Source organism: Phyllopteryx taeniolatus, chromosome 11 (genome assembly GCF_024500385.1).
Source record: "Phyllopteryx taeniolatus isolate TA_2022b chromosome 11, UOR_Ptae_1.2, whole genome shotgun sequence".
In the NCBI taxonomy this organism is placed as follows: domain Eukaryota; kingdom Metazoa; phylum Chordata; class Actinopteri; order Syngnathiformes; family Syngnathidae; genus Phyllopteryx; species Phyllopteryx taeniolatus.
Genome location: NC_084512.1, coordinates 451,986 through 466,209, shown reverse-complemented (window position 1 = coordinate 466,209; position 14,224 = coordinate 451,986). Strand labels below are relative to the sequence as shown.

The following is a 14,224-nucleotide window of genomic DNA, read 5'->3' as shown; positions in this document are numbered from 1 at the left end:
GGCATGCCATCTCCAGGTCGGGGATGAGATCCTGCCCCAAGTGGAGGAATTCAAGTATCTTGGGGTCTTGTTCACGAGTGAGGGAAGAATGGAACGGGAGATCGACAGGCGGATCGGTGCAGCGTCTGCAGTGATGCGGACTTTGTATCGGTCCGTTGTGGTAAAGAAAGAGCTAAGCCGAAAGGCGAAGCTCTCAATTTACCGGTCGATCTTCGTTCCTACCCTCACCTATGGTCATGAGCTGTGGGTCGTGACCGAAAGAACAAGATCCCGGATACAAGCGGCCGAAATGAGTTTCCTCCGCAGGGTGTCCGGGCTCTCCCTTAGAGATAGGGTGAGAAGCTCGGTCATCCGGGAGGATCTCAGAGTAGAGTCGCTACTCCTCCGCATTGAGAGGAGCCAGATGAGGTGGCTGGGGCATCTGATTCGGATGCCTCCCGGACGCCTCCCTGGTGAGGTGTTCCGGGCATGTCCTACCGGGAGGAGACCCCGGGGACGACCCAGGACGCGCTGGAGAGACTACATCCTTCGGCTGGCCTGGGAACGCCTCGGGATCCCCCCGGAAGAGCTGGATGAAGTGGCTGGGGAGAGGGTAGTCTGGGCGTCCCTGCTGAAGCTACTGCCCCCGCGACCCGACCCGGATAAGCGGTAGAGAATGGATGGATGGATGGACTCCCACCACACTTCAGTTGTACAGCCAGGTTCACGACCCTTGCCCTGCATGCTTCTTCTCCTGTCCTTCCCCCACAGGGTGTAGCACTACTGCCCCATACAACTCTCATCTCATGTTTCATTGTTCTAGATATGTAATGATTTACTTTTCTCATCTTGTTTACAATTAGTTCTTTGTCTTTTGTCTTCATCTCTCACTTCTATCTAGAAACTTTGTTCTGTTCAACGGATTGACTCTGATTCTCAATAAATAATTATAATACTAAGAAACCACAGCAGCAGCTTAAAAACTCCACTGTGACAGATCCGCCATTCTGCTTGACCTAACATCCGAAAAAATTATTATTTTTTTTAAACCTGCCCTCTTCAGCTACATTGCCTTGCAGAATGGTGGATCGTATGCCTTTGTGCTGGAACAGTTTTGCTGTCCAACAGGGGAGTTAGAAATACTCCCTCTGCTTAATTTTGCTAATTTCTTCTAATTATTATTGACAATGCAGCCAGAGAGAAAAGGGTTTTAGGGGACTAGCGGTGAGAACCACAGCAGAACAATAGTGAGATAGTCTAGATATTTAAGTAACATTACCACAGATATTTGTAGAGTGGGGAGTGGGTGGAGGGGTGACACCCGGTAAGGACTAACCAAGAGAACCAGATGAGAGGACAGAAAAGGGTAGGACAGGATGTGGGAAAATGAGCAAGGCAGTGCGACTGTCGAGTGGTGAGGTGGGATTCTTTTTAGTCTAAACACCTGTAAGAACCTGTGAGTTGATATGTTAGTATAACCTGTGTTGTTATACATGATCCCAGCACAAGCAATTAAAGTCTTTAGTGTTTCTATCGAACGTATAAGTGAATGAACACCATATCACACGCATATTAGTCAACTGGTGTACGGAGTTGCAGAGCCGGCACATCGAGGAACGGTGAGAAAATGACTCCAAAAAAGAAAAAAGGAGTCCAACCAAGAGAAAAGTGAAAACCCACCACCCACCCTATTATTATGGTTACCAGGTCCCCGACTAGTAACCATCATCCCTGTACTGTGATTGTGTGGTGGGGTCCAGTGCATTAAAATTGGAGAAACTGTTGGGGGTGAGGCAAGACGGTCACAGGGAAATAATGACCCGACACTGTCACCCCCACCCAGGCCGACCAGCTCCCCAAAGGATATGTGAATGTTTGTAGAAATTAATGCGTATAAAACTCAGCGGGAGAGAAGTATGGCGGCGGGCCAAAGAGCAGGTCGAAGTGCCAGGACACCCAAGTGTCCTCCCCAGCCCGACCCTGCCCCTCCCTCACAGTAGGGTGTATGATGCTTTAAAAACTGGAGGACCGGCAGAGCAGTGAAAGGGGGTGCCGCGATCAGACCGGAAACCAGTACCGATGTGTCAGCACCCGGCCCGGCGCCCGCACCACCATACCTGATACCAGTCCCCCAGGGGACCCCAAATGAGTGTGCCCAATGTGCGGAGTATGTACAGTGTGGGTATTTTAAAAAATTGCAGTGTGTGTGAAGTAAGAGGCTAGACTCCTGCGGGTTAGCAGACCACAGAGAAGAGCGAGGAAGTGCTGACCAACAGTCTAGTCGTTCTTCTCCTTGCCCCAGTTGAGACGCTTCCTATGTTGGCTAAGTAGTGGCTTGACCCAAGGAACCTGACAGTTGTAGCCCATCTACCAGATGCGTCTCAATGCGGTGGTTTTTGAAGCTGTGACTCCCGCCTTATTCCATTCTTACTGGATCTCTGCGAGATTCTTCAATCTTCTCTGTTTGATAATCGGCTGAAGCCCACGGTCATCTCTTTTGCTGGTGCATCTTCTCCTGCCACATTTTGTCCTTCCACTAGACTTTCCATTGATATGCTTGGACACAGCACTCTGAACAGCCAGCCTCTTTAGCTATGAACTTTTGTAGCTTACCCATATCAATGATGGTCTCTGGCCAGTTGTCAAGTCTGCAGTCTTCCCCATATTGAACCAAACTGAAGCAATTTAATGACACCTGGGGAAACCTGTGCAGGTGCTTTGAGTTTAGTAGTTGATTAGTGTGTGACACTCAGTTTAAAACATTTATGGCCTGCAACATTTGGGCTGATTTCTTCACAATATTCAAATGTTTTGAATTCCTGATTTCATGTTTTGTTTTATTAGCTGGAAGCCCAAATTATGTAAAAAAAAATAAAATAAATAAGTAAAAAATAAAATCTACAAATAAATACTTGAAATTATATAAATTGTGGGCCCTGAATCTATAATCGATGAAAGTTTAACTTTTTAAATGGAATTATGGAAATACACCTTTCCATGATATTTTTTTGGAAAAGGGTCTGTAGGGTCAGATTTATTTTTATTAAAAAATTATTTTACCAGATAAAAGATCATTTAAAGCAGAACATCTCTTTTGCAATGGTGATCTGGCCAAGAAGGCCACAAGTTAAACGTCAAATCCAAGTCAATATCATTTCAGTTGCTAATTTTCACCTCTCCTCTCAAAAAGATACAAAAATAAATCAGTTGAGTTGTACAAATTCTTGGTCACATTAATGGTTTAAAACGTTTTTAAATGATTTATCTAGGTCAAAATTATTTTACGACACAGAAACCTGGCATTTGAACAGGGGTGTGAATACTTTTTATATCCACTGCAGCCTTGATCCTGTTTTTGTAATCTGCCTGGTGAGCCTACAGTATTTTGCTGTTTAAAAAGTAAAAACAATTTCTTGGAGCTGAATTTGCCTTCATTCATTACTTTACAAAGATTTTATTACATTTTAGATTAAGTGATATTGTTCAGCAATATTTGAATTTGCATATTCATATTTTAGTTATTTATTTTACATTCATACTGATTTAAAAAAAAATAAAAAATAAAAAAAAGGTTATTCACTCGGTTGCGCAGTACTTGACTAGGTTTTTTCCACTGAGTACTTAAGTAATTATTTGGAGGACTCTAAAGAGGAATCTAAACTTACAGTACTCTTACTTGAGTACAATATTTGGCTACTCTACCCACTTCTCTCCACTACAATATTTGTTAATACTGTAAAATTCTAAGTTCTATAATGTTTTGTTATTTCCCGGAAAATCAGACCTCAGTATAGATTGATTGATTTTACCTTGGTGTGCAGGTTTGGTGTGACAACGGAAGGGACATTGAAGATATGGCGATAGTAGGCTATTTCCTTTGAAGAGTAGTCCCTCATTGGCCTCAATGATATAATATCACCATAGCGAGAGTCTGAGAAACTCTGTTAAAACAAACGCATACACAGCAATTTGTTACTTTTAATCTTTAAAAAATTAACTAGTAAAAAAAAATGTTAAAATACACTTACCGTGTCTTGAGCAAGCTGTGCTCCTCTGCCAAGTGAGATACTACTCAGAAGTTTGACAGCCAGTCTGGTGCAGTTGTCTCCGAACATCAATTTATTGTAGCCTTCACAACGAGCAGTGTGCACTAGCAGATGCTGTCTTTAAGAAAAACACAGTGGGATTGTTTTTTTTTCTCTCATGTAAATTGCGCATTTTACTGCATGTTGTATCAGTGACAATAATTAGGCATTTGACAAAAAAAAACCCTATGTGACAGACAACTGACTATGAATCGAATATATGACTGCAAGAGGACAAATTAAAATACCTAATGCATTGTGGTTGCATCTTTTCACATTAAAGAGTTATGAGCATTAATATACGAGGCAGTCAAAAGGTAACGAGCCCATTTTAACTTACTAATAATTGCATTTTTTTTCCTGAAAATGTTGGTTGTGCAACAAAAGAATTATGCAATTAACAAATGTGTTTGAGATGAACCGAGGAGTTTGTGTTTTGGTCTAAATACACTACCAAAATGGATACTAAAGAGGAGGATTCTAAAACTCCCTGAGAAAAGGGGCTCTGCATAAAGTGCTCAATGCCACATTTTTGTGAAACCTCTAAAATCAAAGCTGTAATTTTACAGTTCAAATTATGTTTTGATGTATTTAAATTCCACTGTAATTGTATATAAAAGGGAAATCAACAAACGAAATACTTAAGACTCAACTGTAAATACACGATTCATATAAAAATACCTTAACATGCTCAGTATATCTTCTTTGGCTGTCAGTGTCTTAGAACAGTCGATGAGCTGTTGCAGTAACTGAGTTTGGGACTCCTGGGCATAAGGCAATGAAGTTTCATGCTTCTGCTCTGGTGTCAAACAGCTTCCGCTATTACTGCGAATGAAGTGATCCAAAGATGATTTGTAGGAACTTGCTTGTTGCTGTGAGGAAGAAGGAGCCATCACTATAACTGAACTGGGGAGGTCAAGAACCTACGAGGTGAAAATATGACAATTATTAATCAGTTTGAGACAACAGCCCAGTGTTACTGCATTACAGCACTTAAGACTGGCCGCACACCGACTGGCGCAAACCGAAAGCGACCGAACTAGAACAAAACAAACACATTTTAAAAAAGAATAAAATACAGTGGGCAACTCCCTGCAGGACATCAGGCAATTGACTCTCACGCATATGAATGAATTTGCTGCAACGGAAAAACTGCGACTCCCGGTGTTCAGATTGATCGCCAAGGATGAAGCGGTTTGCCATGGTCGTGTTAGCGATAATAATACAAAGAGAAGAAATGGGCAAGAAATAAACTGAGTGTGGATATTTCAGAGGCTGTTGGTTCCATTCATTGACTGTAGCTGTGTTTTTCCGTGACACAGACTCTCCACGCTTCACTCTCTCTTCCACGGGTGCAAAGGAAATTATAATTTTTGAGCATTATTGTAAAACAATATATATAAGTGCTTTATATCGTGTATTGTTATTGCTGGGCGTAGCCGCCAAGCTCATTTGTACACTGGAACAATTTTGTTGTAAAACCTCTTGCATTTGGTGACAGTCTCTCCATGCTTAGCTATTTCATCCACAAGTACATATAAAACCATATATATAGCTAATTATTATTGTAAAACACAATATATCGTATGACAGTGTAGCAGACATGCTCCCTGCAACCAGAGTGTCACAGAGACTCCCCCACAGCTTGATAAACTGCATTCTTCCAAGCGGTCCTGCTGTGAGACAGCCAGTAGAAGACGCCTACTGGACCCTAAATTAATTAGCAAGTCGACTCAAAATCTTGGTTTACAGTCACCAAAGAGTCCTTTCTTCGTTTGAACTGACAGCAGCCGAAAGGTGGGAGCCTCTCCCCGGGAGACCAAGCTGGGACAAGGCGACACCCGCTGGCGTTGAGAGGAATTGCAAAGCCGAACCGTGAACTCGCATTTGATGTTTAACCAAAGAAAAATTTCTGTTTTGATATTTTACGAACTCTGCCTATTTATTCCAAATATATGCCCTGATGTCTGTGTTAGTGTGTCAACTTTACAAGCACAGCTGGGAGATTTTGAAAACTGATTGATCTTGATTTGACTCCAAGCAGCATGAAATGTGATTTGAAAGATAAGCAGTTGATTTGCCAAGACTAAAGTTTAAATACTCACTATCTGCTTGACCTGTGAGTGAAGAGTACAACGTTGGGGGTATTTTATATTAATATATGTTTTTAAACCCATTTTATGGGTCAAAATTGTAGACTAGATTCAAGCTGATGGGTGTGGTCTTGTCTGGTCCTCGGCCTTCTTAGACACGCACCCCCTGGGTATTTAACGCTTGACTCCCGCCTTCTTGCCGCACTCTCTTCGTGTCTTGGCTGGCTAATCTCACCAGCCACGGGCTGGCCTCTGCCACCCCTACCACCTCCCCTTTCTCTTGTTCGGGCACACAGCTCAGTAACCGCGGGCCTTGGGGATGGAGATCCGTCTCCCTAGCCTCCGGGGATCGCCGTTGCTAAGCCTCCAGAACAATTGCTGCTGAGCTACCAGATACACTCCCAGCCAAACGTGAGTTCTCTGAACTTGGTCACAGATCCCGGAAAGCAGGCGGGGAGAGAGACGGTCATATTCTCCCAACGAGGTGTGACGAACAGCAATTTTTCTTCCGCCTCTTGTTTTTGTTTCATTTTTCTGCATCCTTTTTCTCATTCGACCAAACCGGTCTCCATGCTTCCCGAGACGACTGAGACAGACCACCCCATCTACCAGCTGATCTACGTTCGGGAGAAACACACATACAATATTAGTGCCTAAGAATTTCGGGGAAATTACAAGCTTCACACAAAATTCCAACTTGTTATTCTCTCGCTCTCTCTCTCTCCCTTTGTGTGTTTCCCTCTGTAGATGTCATTAAATATTTGATAAAATTCCACTCCTTTGTGGTGTTTTGTGTGGGTTGAGTTTAACAATGAACCTCTGTCATCTAGAACTCGTATTTTATAAAATGTAGCAACCTTTAGATATGAGACTGATAAAAAGGTTTCTCGTCACTTTCCCTAAATTTTATACTTATAAAAAGTGATGTGGTGCTCCTTTTAAAAGACAAATTAGTTTGGCTTTAACGTTAAAGCGTAAATCGGACTAACGCGGAAGTGAACGCAGGCATTTACCTTCCTTTGTATCTTTTCCAAATTAATAAAATTTTTATTTAACCCCATATACGCTACAACAGTTTATTGGTACGGCTTGGCAATAGTGGTGGACAGCTGCCGCTCACTTATAACCGGAAACGTATATTTAGGTTGTGAAAGCTCAAGGGATATGACATGGCATTTTTGATTGGCCCTTACATCTGCGACGTTGTGACACCATTCACTTGCAATTCAAAATTAGAATCGCAGCAAAACCAGTGGTCGCCGGTCAGCTCCTAATAAGTAGTTGCTGAACCCTACACACACTATGCAACAGTTAGGTGATTTCAGCCACAATGCTCAGTGTGCGGCGGACCTTATGCACACTTTTACTTTATCTTAGTGGAATTTTGTATCAGTATATAACTAACTGTTTGTAGAAGAAATCACAGTTTCATTTGGATCACATTGAAAGTTGTGCATAATGATCCAGATAAAAATATGGACCAAACATTGTTTTTGCCAAATATTCACACACTGCATTTACAGTGGCTTGCAAAAGGACTCTATTCAATCATAACGTTAGCGACCCTGGTGAGTCCAGTGTAAATTGGCTGTTCGCTAGCAAATCAGTACACATGAAGAGAAACAGAAGTGACGAAAGTAAACAGTGTTTTTTAATCTTGTGACCCCGCCGCTTCATTTCTTCTTCCACAATTGAATGACCAAGGGGCAACAACGCCAATGCAGAATACAGCTTCTTACCAGACATCCTGAGTTTGTGGTGGCGACAGTCAAAACAAACGCTATATGCTTTGTTTACGGTTTTGAAGGCCTCGGTCCCAGAGCTTCCAGTCACACTTTTTGGGGGGGGAATGAGGAACATTGACTTCTGCCACCTTACGGCATGGAGGAGTATTACTTCTCACGCATACGCAGAATTTATGTGCTAGTTGAGCATCGTGTGTAGTCGTTGCAGATATGCCCGGTGTCACTTTGAGGGCCCGACTGGGCCTGGTGTAGGCCTCATCGGCTTTGTGTGTCCCGGCCTTGATTATGGCCAATCACTGTCTTTGTCAAAGATTCATACCACTATCGATTTAGCGTGGGTTGCAAAAATGTTCCTAAACTTGACCTTTTCCACATTTTTTTTGCTATTGGGATTTCATATGATAGACCAACATAAAATGTCACATAATTGTGAAGTAGAAGGAAATTGATACATTGTTCTCAAATATTTTTGACAAATAAAAATCTGAAAAGTGTACCATGCTTAAGTATTCCGGCCCCATGAGTCTATACTTTCCAGAACCACCTTTTGCTGCAAATGAGCATTTAAGTATTTTAGATATAGCTGAGTCAGATTTGATGGAAGGTGTGTGGCTGTATGTTTAGAGGTTCACCTTCGAGCAGGTCAACAATCTTTTGGAAGGTCAACCGCTGCCCCAGTCTCAAGCCTTCTGCAGACTCAAACAGGTTTTCATCCAAGATTACCCTGTATTTAGCTCCATTCAGCTTCCCATCAACTCTTAATTTATTAGGGTGACTTCTGAGGATTGGTTTCACTGGATTTTATTTAAAGGTATCAGAATAAAGGAGGGTGAATACTTGAACACTGTTCAGATTTGCATGTTTTGTATTGAAATGAAATCCAATGAAATATACACTTGAGGTTGTGACATAAATTGTGGAAACGTTCAAGGATTCTGAATACTTTTGCAAGCCACTTTACATACAATGAATATAAAAGGTTTACACACACCCGTTCAAATGCCAGGTTTTTGTGATTTACAAAAAAAGACAAAGAAAAATAATTGAAAAATGTTTTAATTAATCTGAGCAATAACCAAGGGTGCACATCATAATTTTTGGGGGATGGCTGCAATGGATTAATGGCCTTCACATTAATTTCAATGGGGAAAGTTGAATTGAGATGAGCGATTTGAGTTACGAAAGTTACGAAAAAATTTGAGAGCGAAATTCCTGGGGGGGTTCTCAACTCGATGAGTCAAAATTACAGTGACGTTTCAAATTGCGTCACTTGCCCAAAAAACACGACTTAAATAGTGCAAATGGGACCTTATTCAAGAGAAAAGCAGTGTGGGCAGTACAATGTCATGTACTTAATGTAATTTCTTGTGAATAATGCGCATTTTTCCCCCCCCAAAAAAATTGCCAAAAGTCAATAGTGCACATTATACATAGGTATAGGGGAAAATGGAAGAAACCTTCACATTTTATAAATGCATGCCGCCATCTAGAGGTTATGAAAAAGCTGTATGCTTTCATTTCAAAATGCCACTGCCACCTTGAGGTTATGAGAAGGCGTGTAGCCTATACTTTCATTCCAGTATGACGAGTACGTATGACTGCATATATTTACAGTTGTGTTCATAACCTGGCAGAATTTGTGAAATATATATATTTATTTATTTATTTATTTTAAATGACTGATGACTGAACAACAACCATCATTAATTTCTTTACGGTTATGTTTTGATTAATAATAATGATTTTCTGAATTCTTGACCGTTTAATTTGAATCTCATTACAATAGAATTAAATGTGTTTCGCTTGGTCCTTCATGATTTCTTTAAAGAATTGTACCCATCTTACAAATTCTGCGCGGGTAATCAAACATGAGCACAACTGTGTCTTTTCTAATTTACTAAATAAATGTAGGACTGTGGATTTCAAAATATGAGCAAGTAAATAAAGTGATGTGTGTTCAAATAAAGTGTTTAACTTCAGAATTATTTGAAAAAAAAAAATTAAATACAGGTAATACTTCATGTTTTGATCATATGGGTAGAAGCAAAATAATGTTTTGTAAAAATGCATTATACATGGGTAGAAGGGTTTTCCAGAATTTTGAGGTCAACTTTGGGGGTGCGTACTATACATGCATGCGCATTATACACGAGAAATTATGGTAAATTTGTGTGTCATTATAGAGGATTTTAGAGGCGTTTGAAGTGCTTTTCCACAGCTACAGAATGCTAAGGTGTGAGGGATGCCGTCAAAATGAAATTTGATCTCATCTTAAACTAATCTTTTGACATCAAACCCAAATGTTTTCATTCAGCAAAAATAAAGGAATTAACCTCACTGTTACAATACTGTATTTCCTTTTTTATTTTTTGTAAATGTATTGTCTTTAAATACAGTAATGGGTACATCTTGGCACGAGTTGGTGTGTGAGGTTGATAAGTTCCGGCTCGATATAGTCGGGCTCCCCTCCACACACGGCTTGGGCTCTGGTACCAGTCCTCGAGAGGGGTTGGACTCTCTTCCACTCTGGAGTTGTCCACGGTGAGAGGCGCCAAGCAGGTGTGTGTATATTTATTGCCCCCCGGTTGTTGTACCTATGTACCAAACAGCAGTTCAGAGTACCCACGCTATTTGGAGTCTTTGGAAGGGGTGATGGAGAGCGCTCCCGCTGGAGACTCCATCTTTCTGCTGGGGGACTTCAATCCTCACGTGGGCAATGACAGTGAGACCTGGAGGGGCGTGATTGGGAGGAACGGCCCCCTGATCAGAAACCAAGTGGTGTTCTTTTATTGGACTTCTGTGCTCATCACGGATTTTCCATAACGAAGCATGTTCAAGCATAAGGGTGCCCACATGTGCACTTGGCACCAGGACACCCTAGGTCACAGTTTGATGATTGGCTTTGTGTGTCATCGGACTTACGGCCGCATGTCTTGTACACTAAGGTGACGAGAGGGGCGGAGCTGTCAACTGATCACCACCTGGTGGCGAGCAGGCTCCGATGGTGGGGGAAGATGCCGGTCCGACCTGGCAGGCCCAAATGTATTGTGAGGGTCTGCTGGGAATGTCTGGCAGAATCCCTTGTCAAAAGAAGGTTTAACTCCCACCTCCAGCAGAACTTCCCCCATGTCTCGGGGGAGGCCGGGGACATTGAGTCAGAGTGGACCATGTTCCGCACCTCCAATGCCGAGGCAGCCAACCGGAGCTGTGGCCGTAAGGTAGTCGGTGCCTGCTGTGGTGGCAATCCGACCTGGACACCAGGGGTGAGGGACGACGTCAAGCTGGAGGAGTCCTATCGGGCCTTTTTGGCCTGTGGGACTCCTGCGGCAGCTGATGGGTACCGGCTGGCCAAGCGGAATGCGGCTTTGGTGGTCGCTGAGGCAAAAACACGGACATGGAAAAGGTCCTTCGAGGAAATTCTGGTCCACCATCCGGCGTCTCAGGAGGGGGAAGCAGTACACCATCAACATTGTGTATAGTGAGGATGGGGCACTGCTGACCTTGACTCTGGAAGTTGTGAGGCGGTGGGGAGAATACTTTGAAGACTTCAATTCCACCGAGACGCCTTCCCATGAGGAAGCAGACTCCGGGGTCTCTGAGGAGGGCTCTTCTATATCTGGGGTTGAGGTCACCGAGGTGGTTAAAAAGCTTGGGGCCTGGGGGGTAGATGAGATTCGCCCGGAGTTCCTAAAGGATATGGATGTTGTGGGGCTGTCCTGGTTGACACGCCTCTGCAACATCGCATGGACATTGGAGACAGTGCCTCTGGATTGGCAGAGTGGGGTGGTGGTCTCCCTTACCGGCGGGTCTGTTCCAACTACAGGGGTTCACAATCCTCAGCCTCCCTGGTAAGGTCTATTCAGGGGTGCTGGAGAGGAGGGTCCGTTGGGAAGTCGAATCTCAGATTCAGGAGGAGCAGTGTGGTTTTTGTCCTGGCCGTGGAACAGTGGACAAGCTCTTCACCCTCGGCAGGGTCCTCGAGGGTGCATGGGAGTTCGCCAACCAGTCTCCATGTGTTTTGTGGACTTGGAGAAGGCGTTCAACCATGTCCCTCGGGGAGTCCTGTGGGGTGTGCTTCGGCAGTATGGGGTACCAAACCCCTGTATGACCGGTGTCAGAGTTTGGTCCGTATTGCTGGCAGTAAGTCGGACTCATTTCGGGTGAGTGTTGGACTCTGCCAAGGCTGTCCTTTGTCACAGATTCTGTTCATAACTTTTATGGACATAATTTCTAGGCACACCAGAGGCGTAGAGGGGGTCTGGTTTGGTAGCCTCGGTATTGAATCTTTGGTTTTTGCGGATGATGTGGCTCTGTTGGCTTCATCAAGCCGTCATCTCCAACTCTCACTGGAGCAGTTCGCAGCAGAGTGTGAAGCGGCTTGGGTAAGAATCAGCACCTCCAAATCTGAGACCATGGTCCTCAGTCGGAAAAGGGTGGAGTGCCCTCTCCGGGTCGGGGATGAGATCCTGCCCCAAGTGGAGGAGTTCAAGTATCTTGGGGTCTTGTTCACGAATGAGGGAAGAATGGAACGGGAGATCGACAGGCGGATTGGTGCAGCGTCTGCAGTGATGCGGACTTTGTATTGGTCCGTTGTGGTGAAGAAGAAGCTAAGCTGAAAGGCGAAGCTCTCAATTTACCGGTCGATCTACGTTCCTACCCTCACCTATGGTCACAAGCTGTTGGTCGTGACCGAAAGAACGAGATCCCGGATACAAGTGGCCGAAATGAGTTTCCTCCGCAGGGTGTCCGGGCTCTCCCTTAGTGATAGGGTGAAAAGTTCGGTCAGCCGGGAGGGCCTCAGTGTAGGGCTGCTGCTCCTCCGCATTAAGAGGAGCCAGATGAGGTGGCTCGGGCATCTGATTAGGATGCCTCCTTGACGCCTCCCTGGTGAGGTGTTCCAGTCACACCCCACCAGGAGGAGACCCCGGGCACGACCCAGGACACGCTGGAGAGACTACGTCTCTCGGGTGGCCCGGGAATGCCTCGGGAACCCCTCGGAAAGGCTAGAGGAAGTGTCTGGGCTTCCCTGCTAAAGCTACTACCCCCGCAACCGAACGTCAGATAAGCGGAAGAAAAAGGATGGATGGTACACCTTGTGTATGTATTTTGTGTATTACAGTATGTGGTGTTCGGATGATACCAAGAGGCAGAAATAATTTTATTGTTCTGTAAACATGCTGTACTTAGATCAATCTGATATGAAAAGGAGCTTTCAGATTGATGCAGTGTAATGTGATGAGACAGACAACTCATATCACAGCTAACCTTTTCCAGAGGCACGATGTAGAAAGGGAATCCTGTGGCTTTAAACATATCTTCCATCATTGCCACCGTTTGCCGTCTCTCCTCCACAGACTGATCCAAAGCGCCACCCTCTGTGAACAAACTCATTCAGTCACATTTCAGCAACCAAACATGACTCTGCTGTTTCAAGTTTGATTGTTTTACCATCAATGTAGACAATTCCTGGCATGAATCTCAATTTCTTGTGCGCATTCTGACTCAAACCCTGGAAGTGGGGATGGAAAGATACAAGCTACAAAGTTAGAAGTATTATTATTATTCATTTACAGATTTTAACTCTTAGTAGTTACATTTTCTGCTGGGCCATTACCGGTAATAAAATATAGGTTTAGAAAGTTTAAAGAAAGATGTTTTGATGTTGCATTGCAAATGAAAAAGAAATGCACAGCCTTGACAATGAACCTCAACCATCTTGTAATGGAGATAAATCAAAACTCCGCTCTGACCAAAAAAAAAAAAAAAAAAAAAAAAACATTTAAATGGTTTGAAGACAGTCAGTTGATTTGTCAATCTGAACTTGATACCTTGGTTATGCATATTAGGTCATACAGAGTGTCTTGAAATTGGGAAGATTTCTGAGCTGATGTAGAACTGTAATCCCTTCAAGTTAAAAAGGTCCAATAATGGTAATATCATTTATCAAGAGTTGAGAAATTAAAATGCAAGGTCGAAGATAATCACATTTGTATGCCAGCAGCCCCCTTCCAATTAGAACAGCGCTTTCAAACCTTTATTGAGCTAAGGCACATATTTTCCATTAAAAAAAAAATCTCACGGGACACCACTAAACCAAAATGTACCCTAATTTCTCGTGTATAATGCGCACCCATGTATACTACTCACCCCCAAAGTTGACCTCAAAATTCTGGAAAACCCTTCAACCTATGTATAATGCATTTTTACAATGCATGATTTTGCTTCTACCCAATGCAGCCCTATGGGGGGCACAAGACTGTAGGCCGGTCCGAGGCCCAGATAAATGCAGAGGGTTGCGTCAGGAAGGGCATCCGGCTTAAAA

General features: G+C 43.4%; 1 protein-coding gene across 10 annotated transcripts in view; it reads right to left on the bottom strand.

The window, feature by feature from the left end:
• Positions 1 to 14,224, bottom strand: part of ctu2 (cytosolic thiouridylase subunit 2 homolog (S. pombe)) — a 72,971-nt gene that overhangs the window by 43,580 nt on the left and 15,167 nt on the right. For 8 of the 10 annotated variants that reach the window (XM_061790629.1, XM_061790630.1, XM_061790631.1 and 5 more), the window contains 5 exons: positions 13,351 to 13,411; positions 13,168 to 13,277; positions 4,746 to 4,987; positions 4,008 to 4,143; positions 3,789 to 3,920 (listed from right to left, as the gene is read on the bottom strand). In XM_061790629.1, coding sequence (XP_061646613.1) covers positions 3,789 to 3,920; positions 4,008 to 4,143; positions 4,746 to 4,987; positions 13,168 to 13,277; positions 13,351 to 13,411 — 681 coding nt within the window. The remainder of the gene's footprint in view (positions 1 to 3,788; positions 3,921 to 4,007; positions 4,144 to 4,745; positions 4,988 to 13,167; positions 13,278 to 13,350; positions 13,412 to 14,224) is intronic. The other 2 variants (XM_061790628.1, XM_061790625.1) reach the window with 2 other exon arrangements.